General features: G+C 45.7%; 1 protein-coding gene across 1 annotated transcript in view; it reads left to right on the top strand.

Moving 5' to 3' along the window:
• Positions 1 to 7523: 7523 nt before the first annotated feature.
• LOC128136236 (zinc finger and BTB domain-containing protein 5-like) overlaps positions 7524 to 11121 on the top strand; it is a 450489-nt gene continuing 446891 nt past the window's right edge. Inside the window, exon 1 of the mRNA XM_052775478.1 lies at positions 7524 to 7646. Coding sequence (XP_052631438.1) covers positions 7591 to 7646 — 56 coding nt within the window. The 5' untranslated portion in view covers positions 7524 to 7590. The remainder of the gene's footprint in view (positions 7647 to 11121) is intronic.

Below are 11121 nucleotides of genomic sequence, written 5' to 3'. Positions count from 1 at the left end.
CCTTAATGGTTCCATAGGACAAAATGCTCAAATTTTTGGACTTCCATAATTTCCCCACTGGTTGTTAACCGTAAAAACTGCCTGTGGTAATCGTGTGTCCCAGTTATGGCGTGAGACATCAGCATGTTTTTTAATCAAGCCATTGGTTCGCTCAACTATACCATTAGCTTGGGGGTAATATGGTGTGTGAAATACCGACTTGATGCCTTCCCCTCCCCGCCCAGTCTTGTACCACTGTGGCTGTGAAATGCGACCCATTGTCACTTTGAATGCATTCAGGAATAGGTAGAATACCAAACCATTCTTGCAAAACCTGGACTGTCTGGTCTCCAGTGGCTGTGCCAACAGCCATTGCCATAGACAATCCTGATACTACCTCCACTCCTACCAAAATATATTTCTTCCCATGGGATGGTTTCAGAGGACCAATGTAATCAACCTGCCACAATGCTCCAAAGAGCCTTGCCTTGCCTTATATGCTGGGCCGGAGCTTGGTTTGGGTGATTAGCCTTAAGCCTTATTCGGCATTGCGGGCAAGCTGTGAGAATTGCTTCACAGGTTTTCATAGACACTGGCCAACCCCGAGATTGGCATTCATAATAGAGATCTGCTTTCCCTGAGTGGCCTCGTTTGATATGCAACCATTCAGCTAGTCTATCCCAATCTTCCTTCTCACTGGTGACCATCCTGATTTGGGCCAGGTGGTCCACCTGCTGATTCCATTTTGCAGCTGGGGTTCCATCCCAAGCATGTCCCTTCACCCATCCCACCTTTAAAGGTCGGGACCTCCCTATTGCCAGGAGACGTTGCCAGTCCTCTGTCCTCCACGCTTTCGCACGACCTACTTCCCACTTACTAGATTCCCACTGACATATCCACTCTGTAGCGCCCTTAAAGGACGCGTAAGAGTCAGTATAGACGATGGTAGCACCATTCTCTACGGCCAGTAATAAAGCCCGTAGTTCTCCTACTTGTGCACTACCTTCACCCTCTTCCCTCGACTTTCTTCCCAGTACCAATCTCCAATGCCACTGCTTTATATTGCCATTTTGATCCCACTCGATGGGCAGATGCATCCGTGAACCACACTCCCTGCACATCTGAGCCTGCCACGAATTCGGGTGCCTCCTCAATCGGAGAAGGTTTATACGGTTGGCCCAGCAAGGCTGTGTCAGGGTTTACAGGTTGCTCTAGTTTGAAAACCTTAGTCGGAACCCTCCTTTAGTGGGAGCAATTGGCTTATCCCTTCTAGGTATGCATACCATTTCCTAACTGTGGCCTTTGGGCTACTCCCTCCGGAGGAGGTGACCCATTGAGGATTGAATTTAAGAGAGAGAAAGGACCCTGTACTATAACATCTTGTGAGGTACGCAGCTTTTCAGCCTCTTTAACTGCTCTAGTGAGGGAAAGAGTCCCTTTTCCCAATCTGAATATCGTTGCCCAGTCTCCTTAAATGAAGTGGAAGAGAATAATAAAGGCCTAGCTGGTCCTTGTGGCCCCTTTTGAAACACACCACAGTATGAGGCATGTGCAGCAAATCCCCATTCCACCCTTAATGGATCTCGTGGCTGCAACGGACCTAGTCTCTGATAAGCCTTAAGCTCCTCTTTCAGAGTGTTAAGGGCTTCCATATGTTGCAAGTCCAATCCCATTTTCTGTTCTTTTGGAGCAAGTCATAAAGAGGGCAGCCAATCACCGAAAACCCTGGTATATGTTTTCTCCAGTAGCCCCAAAGTACCTAACAGCTGTTGTAATTCCGTTTTATTGCTTGGAGTCTGTCCCTTTTCAATAGCTGATAGAGTGTCGTCAGGTACCGCAACTGCTCCAGCTATCCACCATGCCCCTAGGAATTTGACTTCTTGTCCAGGACCTTGGCATTTAGAAGATGGAATGTCTAGCCCATTCTTAACTAACAGATTCCAGATGGCCTCAGCCACTTGCCCTACCTGTTCCTTGTTGTCCCCACCAACTAGGATATCATCTATGTATTGATATATGTGGACACCTGGTGGTACCTCCACAGCATCGAGGAGCTTGGCTAAAGCATTGTGAGCGATAGTAGGGGAGTGCTTGTATCCCTGGGGAAGTCGATTAAAAGTGTATTGGGTCCCTTCCCAAGTGAAGGCAAACTGGGGTTTGTCCTCTTCCCTTAGGGGAACCATAAAAAAAACATATCCTTGACATCTAAAGCAGCCATCCATGGATGGGCTGCAGCCTGTATTGCTGTTATCACTGAGGTAATACTTGGAACAGCAGCAGTTAATGGTGAGGTATTACTGTTCAATCTTCTATAATCAATTGTTAGTCGCCACCTTCCATCTGATTTATGGACTGGCCAAACAGGGGAATTGTAAGGAGAATGTGTGCGACTGATGATCTCTCTTTTCTCCAGATCATTAATTACTTCCGAAATGCCCCATTTGGCCGCGGCTGGAAGTGGGTATTGAGAGACACGGGTTACCTTAGATTGCGGTAGTGCAGGAGCAACCTGCAATGTTCTCACACGAATAGCCTCTGCCTCCCTGCCCCCGAAGCTCCACACCCTACCATTGGGTAGATACCATTGTCTGCCTGCCAGCACATCAAATCCCAGTATATTTCCCTCATAGGGGCTTAAAGCCACCTCCACAGCTGTCATTCTTTTTTCCCCAGGTAGCCAAAGTTGGGTTCGAGCTATGGGGCATTTTTCTGTCGCCCCTGTTACTCCTCTAATGTTTATAGCCTTTCTTGATGGCCTGATTGCCAGCTCACTAGCTTGTCCTTCATTTAAAACACTAATTTGGGCTCCTGTATCGATTAAGAATTCCAAACTTATCCGTTTTGGGCCCGCAGTAATGTGTATATAAGGCTCTTTATCGGCAGACCATTGGCAAGTATTTACCATGCGGATTGGGCGGCCTGAACCCCAAACCGCAGCTTCTAGTTTTTTTAGCCCTTCCAGTTCCTCTCGCAGTGCCGCGAAAGGGCTCCGTTTCTCTTCCCGAGGGGGCGGGGTTGCTGGCGCTTCCCTCTGTTCTCTAGCTTTCCCCTCCAGCAATTCCACCAACTCCCGGATGCCGCCAGCGGACTGCCCGTCCAGCACGGCTCGGGGTGCCCCCAGTGCCAGTGCCTTCCGCCAGAGACCGTCCCTTCCGGGATCGTAATCCCGGTCCGACCGCCCGCGAGTTCGAGACCGCTCGGGGCGGGGTTTACAACTGGCTGCCCGGACCTTCCTGCCGCCCTCCGTGCCACCGCTCGGCTCCGCCCATCCCATCTCGTGCCCGTGAACTACTATGCTGTGCGGTACTTCCGCCCAAGTCATCACGTGTGCGGGCGGGTTCTGGGGGTTCTGCTGGTTGCGCTCAGTGGCCCCCTGGATTCTTTCTCTGAGGGACTGGACGTGTATTTTTAAAGCGTCCGGCAGACCTCTAATAAGGGGTCTGAGGTGGCGGGGGTCCACCGGTGCAGTCATCGGTATCCCTTGCTGCCCTCTATCATACATGGCCTGAACACAGGCGGCTTTTTGCACTCCCTCCGTTAACTCCGACAGTCCCTTTTCCCGGATAGTAATAGGTTCTCCTCTCTCCCTCGGGTCCACACCCCCAGCCCAGTAGGCTACTCGGGACGTTATTGACTGATCCCCCGGCGGTCCATCATTCAGAAATACTCCCGGTCCCCAGTAATTCCTTGCTTCATCATCACTCAACAGTATCCGGTTCCCCCCCCCCCCCCCCCGTTAAAGAAACTCTCCACAAATACTCAGTTTCGGTTTCGCCCGGCTTGCGTGAAAACTTAGCTTGTAACTCGCTGAGTTTGGGTCCTGACCAAGGGGTTGTGCAAATAGTGGTTCAGGGGTTCCCACCGTGTGGACCCGTGTGTCTTTCTGTTTTAATAAGGGGTCGCACTTCCCTTTCTTGAAATTCCTCTACCTCTTCAGAGCTGTTTCCATCAGAGTCTCCCCAAATGTTCCCATCCCAATCCTCAGGGTCCATATCCGTGATTAACTTTCAGATTTGAGTGATGCTGGGGGGTTTTTTTGCTTGTGACAGCATCTTTTCAATCTTTTTTTCCAAAAAACGCGTCCGCTCCTTCCCTTTTCTCAATTCCACTCTCAAACAATCTATTTCTCCTTGCTTTTGAGCATTATCCCTTTTCAATTTATCCATTTTCCCCTTGCCATTGAGCAAAATCACTCTTTTGGTTTTGCTCTTGAATCAAGCAGGCACGCAGGACAGCACACATAATACCTTTGCCTTTACCGGCTCGACAAGGTCCGCGGCATAGTTCTACTCTCTCCACGACCGCTGCCGGGTCGGACCACTTCTCCTTCGCCCATTCCAGACCTGGGGGAGAAGGGCTGCAGCCGTGCCTCCGTAATAATTCCTCTATTAACACCATCCTGCCGACTACGCCAATTTAAAATGTTACGGGTGCACGACTAACCAAATCCAACAGGTGTTAAAACTCAGATTTATTCTTCAGCAAAAGTTAGTTAGAAGTCCGGTAGCATTTTATAAAACCACAGGCTCAGTGATGTAAGGGGAATTAGTACTACACTGCCGACTTAAGAATTCTTAAGATTTCAAATGATGACTCAAAACGCGCGTATCACTCACCTAAAAGCTGAGGGCTCTCAACCTGCACGAGTTACCTCGGGCGGTGCCCCGATCCGAGGGGAAAGTCCCCGACTGCAGACCTGCTGCTCCAAGGAGGACTGATTCAAAATGTCCTCCGGCGGGACCCTGTTTATACCCTTGTCAAATCTGATCTGTGGTCATTTTAATCCCCATTGGCCAAAAGGTCAACACTTCTGTGTACCTCGATTGGTCAGTTCAATTTTCAACCTGTGGCCTCTAGGGTTTGGGTTTTTTTTCCTCTCCTCCCTGCCCGGAGTTTTGTTTCCTGTCGGGGGAGGGGGGGTGGGGGTGTACCTGCCACAGGCCCTCAGAGCACCTGAATGCACACAGTACCTCCACCCCAGGAAACACAAGTCCCAGAATATTCCTAACTCAATTTACATCTTGGAATCTTAAAATTATTTAGGTGGGAAGGGACCCCTGGAAGTCTCTAGTCCAACCTCTCATACCAAGCAGGGCTAACCCCAATGCTAATGTTGATCATGTTGCTCAGGGCCTTGTCTCATTTTGATTTCCCCAGTAGGTCACAACCTCCTCTACCCACTCCCACCAGTATACTTTATATCAGGCTCCCAGCCTTGACAATATTTAAAAGCAAAACCTGAGTTTTTATCAACAAATGCAGTACAACTCTTTTTAAAAACATTCCTCCTAAAAAAGAAATGTGAATTTTGCCTTTAAAACCCATTATTCCTCATTAAAGGACCAAAGAGCAGAATTGGGGACAAAAAAACCAGTACACTGCATCAATGCTGACCAAGGTGCTTTCTGTTGTGACACCCATGAGATGACTAATGATAAGCTCTCCACTGTTCCAGGAGAAACTTATTCTGTTGCCAAAAGAAAAGAAAAAAAAGGGAATAGTAGTCTGATTTGCCTTGCTGCTTACAAGATGGGATAATTTTCTTGGAGAATACATTAGTTTTCTTAGAACAGTCTTCTTACAGTGAACTAACATGGAGTATCTTCTCCACTGTAACCATTCTGGTCAGCATTCTTACAGAGACAAACCCTTAGACAAGTTAGTAATGTCATGATAAAACAGACCTGGGAGACTAAATTCCATCTCTGGTTGAATTCAAGGCATGAGGGGATAGATTAGCACTAGTGGAGATTGTTTGGTGTAACTTGGCTCTCATTTAGAAGATGATTCTTTCTTAACGTTGTTATAAATGTGTATAAATATATAATTTTAAACTTACCATTTTTGCAAGTATAATTCTTAAAATTATATAAGTGAAAGATAATACATGGATATAATAACATGTATAACTGCGATGAATAGCATGCATTAGAAAGGCTACTAAACTGCATGTTTCAGGGTCCAAGCTACTTTTCAGCTGTTTGAGATCAGGGTGAGATTTAACTTGGGACCTGAGCTTGGGAGCCATAAATAATCCCACCTCAGCCTGTTGTGGGGTCTTACATCTCTCAAGCCTCTGGTGTTAGCCACATCTGCAAATAGGAACTGGAAGTCTGAGTCAGGTGCGGAGCCCTTCTGGTCTGATATCCACGATCCCTAGGGGAGCATGAGATCTTTCTCTCATCTTAATCCATGTTTTCTTTGTGTAATAGTCACTTTCATTGCTGTACAGTAGGATGAACTTGAAAATCTGCATGGAGCTTTATTTTTTAACTAATTAAAATTTCTGAGATGCAGCAGCAACCATGCACAGGGGAAGTGGTGAGCATCTCCAGTAGCCCCGGGGACGACGACACACTGCATCGCCTAGATACAGCCTAGACCCAGCAGCACATGGTGATATAAACCTGGAGGGGTGTTGCATGCAATAACTGGTACACAGAGATGCTTACAGCTCAGTTGTCACCATAGGAAGGGCAGATTTAAGCAGCACTGTTGATACCAAGGAAGGTCCCATGTTTTGTGGAGGACTGACCTGCTCTGGCTGTTGACATGCTCCCTTTGGCTCTGGAGACCCAGCCCACCCCAAGTCCCCTGCACCTACATTAAAAGTTGTTGCCTTGCCCAAGGACCTCTGTCATGGTTTAACCCCAGCCAGCAACTAAGCACCACAGCTGCTCACTCACTCCCCCCCCCACCCAGTGGGATGGGGGAGAAAATCGGGAAAAGAAGCAAAACCCGTGGGTTGAGATAAGAACAGTTTAATAGAACAGAAAAGAAGAAACTAATAATGATGATAACATTAATAAAATGACAGCAGTAATAATAAAAGGATTGGAATGTACAAATGATGCGCAGTGCAATTGCTCACCACCCGCTGATCGACACCCAGTTAGTCCCCGAGCAGCGATCCCCCTGTCCCCACTCCCCCCAGTTTATATACTAGATGGGACGTCACATGGTATGGAATACCCCGTTGGCCACTTTGGGTCAGCTGCCCTGGCTGTGTCCCCTCCCAACTTCTTGTGCCCCTCCAGCCTTCTTGCTGCCTGGGCATGAGAAGCTGAAAAATCCTTGACTTTAGTCTAAACACTACTGAGCAACAACTGAAAACATCAGTGTTATCAACATTCTTCTCATACTGAACTCAAAACATAGCACTATACCAGCTACTAGGAAGACAATTAACTCTATCCCAGCTGAAACCAGCACAACCTCCAATGTAATAGGGTGCAGCTAATAACTGAACCAAAAAGACATATTCACAAACTTTCTTCCTGCAACCAAAGAGGAAGGGAAGAACGTGCAGCTAATTGATAAACCTCCAGCAGCCCCCCAGGGTGTACCAGTAATGACTGGTAACGTTACTGATTGGCTGATCATGTGTGTTAGGGCACCATAGGGCAGTGGATGAGGTTCTGTGATTGGCTAGTGGTTTCGTATCCCCACAGATTTTGACGCTTTCTTTTATTCATCTGCGCTGAGTGGGTCGTGGTATGATGATGCTATTTCCGGGTGCTAGTGAGGCAGCTGCGGGGGGGGGAAGGGATTAGAACGAGCTGGAGACAGAGTTGCTTGGGTTGAAAATAATACCTATTTTTGACCCTTTTCATGCTCTGGAAATTCTTCTACCTGGATATAAAGAGAAGTGGGTTGGGGGACTGCAGGTAAGGTAGACGGGCGGCAGCTAGCGGTAGCTGTGAGAGGCAGCTGGTTGTGTTGTGCGGGGGGGAGGTGCGCGCGCGCCTGAATTGCGGACGTGCGCCTGGGCGCGAGTTGGTAAATGTGAAGGGGATGGGGGTGTCGGCGGGTGTTTTATTATTTGGCTATTTAGTTGACGGTAGGGGGAGTGGGGTGCGTGTCTTCTGCACATGATCTGGGAGGTGAGTAATGGAGGCGGATCAGGTAGGGAGTGGGGTTGTATTTTGCTCTCTGGTATCCTCCCCTTGCATTCCCTCGGGTTGCTGTGAAGTCCTTGTTTTCCTTGCAGTCTTCTGTAGCACTTTGTTCCTTCAATTTGGAGTGTGTGGTGGTAGTTCAGCTGGGCTTGAATGAAACTTCCACCTGAGCAGTTGCATGGGAGGGGAGTGATGCTCTTGCAGACTTTCATAAGCATGTGTGTGCCTCTGGGGAAAAGGTGAAAGGACAGGTCACTGGGGAAAAAGCTCCTAGCTCCGAGGTTTCTCTTTAGCAAACTTGTAGATTCTGGCTTACAGGGGGAATGCAAGTTATGAACACACCTTTCATAGGCAGCTTTTTGGACATCAGCAACACCTAAGTGATAGTCAGAGGGTCAGAGAAGCTTTGGCAGTCCCTCCACAACATTCCAGATCTGGGCCCTTGGCAAGCAGCAAACTTCTCTAGCTAACAGGTCAGGTTGGCAGATGGGTGTCTCTGCCCCATAGCAGGGAGTTGCCCACCTACATCACTCACCGCTTTCTCTAGGCGGTCTGGAGAGACTCACCGCTTCCTCCAGGTGGTTGCCACACTAGTACAGCTTTGTGAGTGGTATAACATGCACAATAACCTAGCAGTACATATACTGAAAAATACCTGGGTGCTATACAGTGAGAAGGTCTAGTGATTTCATTTTGACAGCATTGTATGAATGAGAGGCTTGCAACGCTGAGATATCTCCATTCAGCCAATGCTGCTGAAGTCATGGTAATTAAGTAGGAATACTTTTTTAGATAATGGTGAATGTGATATGTTAAAAAGTAACTGAAGGTTAGCACATAATTCCTAGAAAACAGGAGATGCTTTATTCATATTTTTGATTGTATACTTAGGTTGTTGTTCAGGCTTCCTCTTGGTAGATTCAAAGTTTGGTTTGTTTTTTGGTCTGTTTTTTTTTTCTTGCTGTATACGATTATCATGTTCAAACCATCAGTTGTCTTGCAAATCCAAAACCAAGAGAGAGTGAAGTATTCAATACCATTTAACACAAACAAAAGAGGAAAAAAAAAACCCCCACAAAAAAATCCAAACCAAAACAAAACAAACTAGTGAACTGAAACTGATATTTTGCCTCTGCTTCGGAACTTGCTGAAAAGTCTTACTCTGAGCAAGTCATGCTTATAAAAAGAAGTGCAAAAACCTCAACCTGTAGAACTTGTTTGCTTTGCAGATGATGATAGTTGTATAAAATATAGTGCAGAATATATGATATAGTTCTATTTAGTAATTATGCAAGGATGAAATGTAGATGTAACCCTGAATTTCTAGAGCTATACATGAAACTTGAATGTCCAAGTTGATCTAAAACAACTATGACTTGATTCTTCAGTTTTTCCACCTGTTTTTGAATATGCTGAGAGGTGAACAAGTAGTCTTTCTCCTCCAAAAATTAGTTTCATTATTTGGAATTCTTAAAGTTTGGGTTGGTGGGGTTTGGGTTTTTTGGTGACACCTTAAGAAGAACTATTTTTTGTACTTGTTGTCATTATTGAATTGCTCATAATAGTTTATGTTGTGGAGGATAATGTTTAATCAAATGGAGAAATGTTATCTATACTGTCAGCATACAAGAGCTGTGCAAATTATAGCTGGCTGTTATAAATATGTATTATCTTTGTCATGTTGACATGATTAGCCATGACTATTTCATTCATGCTAACAAGGTCAAGCTGGTAATCATGCTGCTGCTGTTGTACTCTTTTGTAAACTGATAAATAACAAAGCAAAGGTAATGTGGACTGGTGTAAAAATGGAGAAAAAGTTACTACTTCTGAACCGAGGAAAAAAAGCCACTTAATTTTTCTTCCCATCCATTTAAAATTGTTCAGAAATAATTTAATTATTGGAACATACATTGACTTAAAGCTCTTGTGTGACTGGTAAACCATGATTTGAAAAATACGTCTTTGGTGGTTGTTTGTTCTATTCCTCAGTATGTGTTAAAATGTCTAGAACTGTATAATAGATTGATATAAAGATTGTATAACAAGCTTTTAATGTTTTGAGTCATTGTCAGAAGGTGAGTTTTTGAAATTACTTAAATTCAAATGAGTTTGAGAAGATCAAAAGCAAATAATCATGGCAAGTCTCAAATGAAATGCAGTATTTTCTGTTTGAATCTATGTGGTCTGAACAGTAATGGAGCCTGACAACACGTTATAAAACAAAGCTTTATTGAGGCAGTAGGAAAGAAGAGCAACAATGTGCCTATGCAGTGACTCACCCAATCACTGATAGCAAACACAGGCTCATAAGCGATGCCATGCCTCCATTGGATTGCCAGGGTCATTTGGTGTCCAGGTCATTGGGCAGTAAGTCAATCATGCAAATGCCTTTTGAATGCGGGTGAGAGTCACGCCGCCCCTTGGCTCCACCAATGGTAGTGTGATTTGAGAGAATTGTACCTTATATGAATAATGTGGGCTGCATCCTACCTACACTGCCAATGTTGGTCAGGGGAGGGTGTTGGCAGTCTGTCTACACTGCTGATATTGGTCAAGGGGCAGGGTGTCACTTCCACCCCTTGATTCTCTCAAATCATCACTTGATGTGGAGTTATAGGCTAGGGTGTTATTTTGGTGGGTCATTAGCTATATAATAAGCTAGGTGAGGTTGGTGTCCTGACACCTGCAGGGTATAAGTTACATAGTCAGAGGTCAAAAGCTGGTGCATCACCAGATGGGTACCATAGAATTACCTCTGTCAAGTATCAGTTGCGTAGGTAACTGGGAGGTGATTACTATGTATCTATCTTCCCAATTGCTATGAGAGAGGCTGCAAGAGATTATGATTCAGGGTTAGTATCCGCTTATATCTAGTGGCCCCCAACCTGGGTCAGGGAGTGGCTCGACCTCGACTGGGAAAATACTTTACAGCACAATCTACAACCCTATCCAGTGATATGAAACAAAACATAAACAATGACAATAAACAAGTTAATTACAAAAGGTACAGCCAAAATCTTTTGACAACTACCCTGAGATCTGGGAACCAAGAGGTAAGCCACGATCACAATTTGCCAATTCCCCAATGAGTACTTTCAGTTGTCACCTGATACAAGGGCTTTAATTGTGCCTGGATTTTCTTAAGGTCAGTCTCAATGCATTGATCTTGGTTGACATAGACACAGCAGGTAGTATTTACTGACGTGCAAATGCCACCTCGTGCAGCCAGCAAGTGGTCTAA

The sequence above is a fragment of the Harpia harpyja genome, chromosome W (genome assembly GCF_026419915.1).
Source record: "Harpia harpyja isolate bHarHar1 chromosome W, bHarHar1 primary haplotype, whole genome shotgun sequence".
Taxonomy (NCBI): Eukaryota; Metazoa; Chordata; class Aves; order Accipitriformes; family Accipitridae; genus Harpia; species Harpia harpyja.
This window is presented reverse-complemented; position numbering and strand designations above follow the sequence as displayed.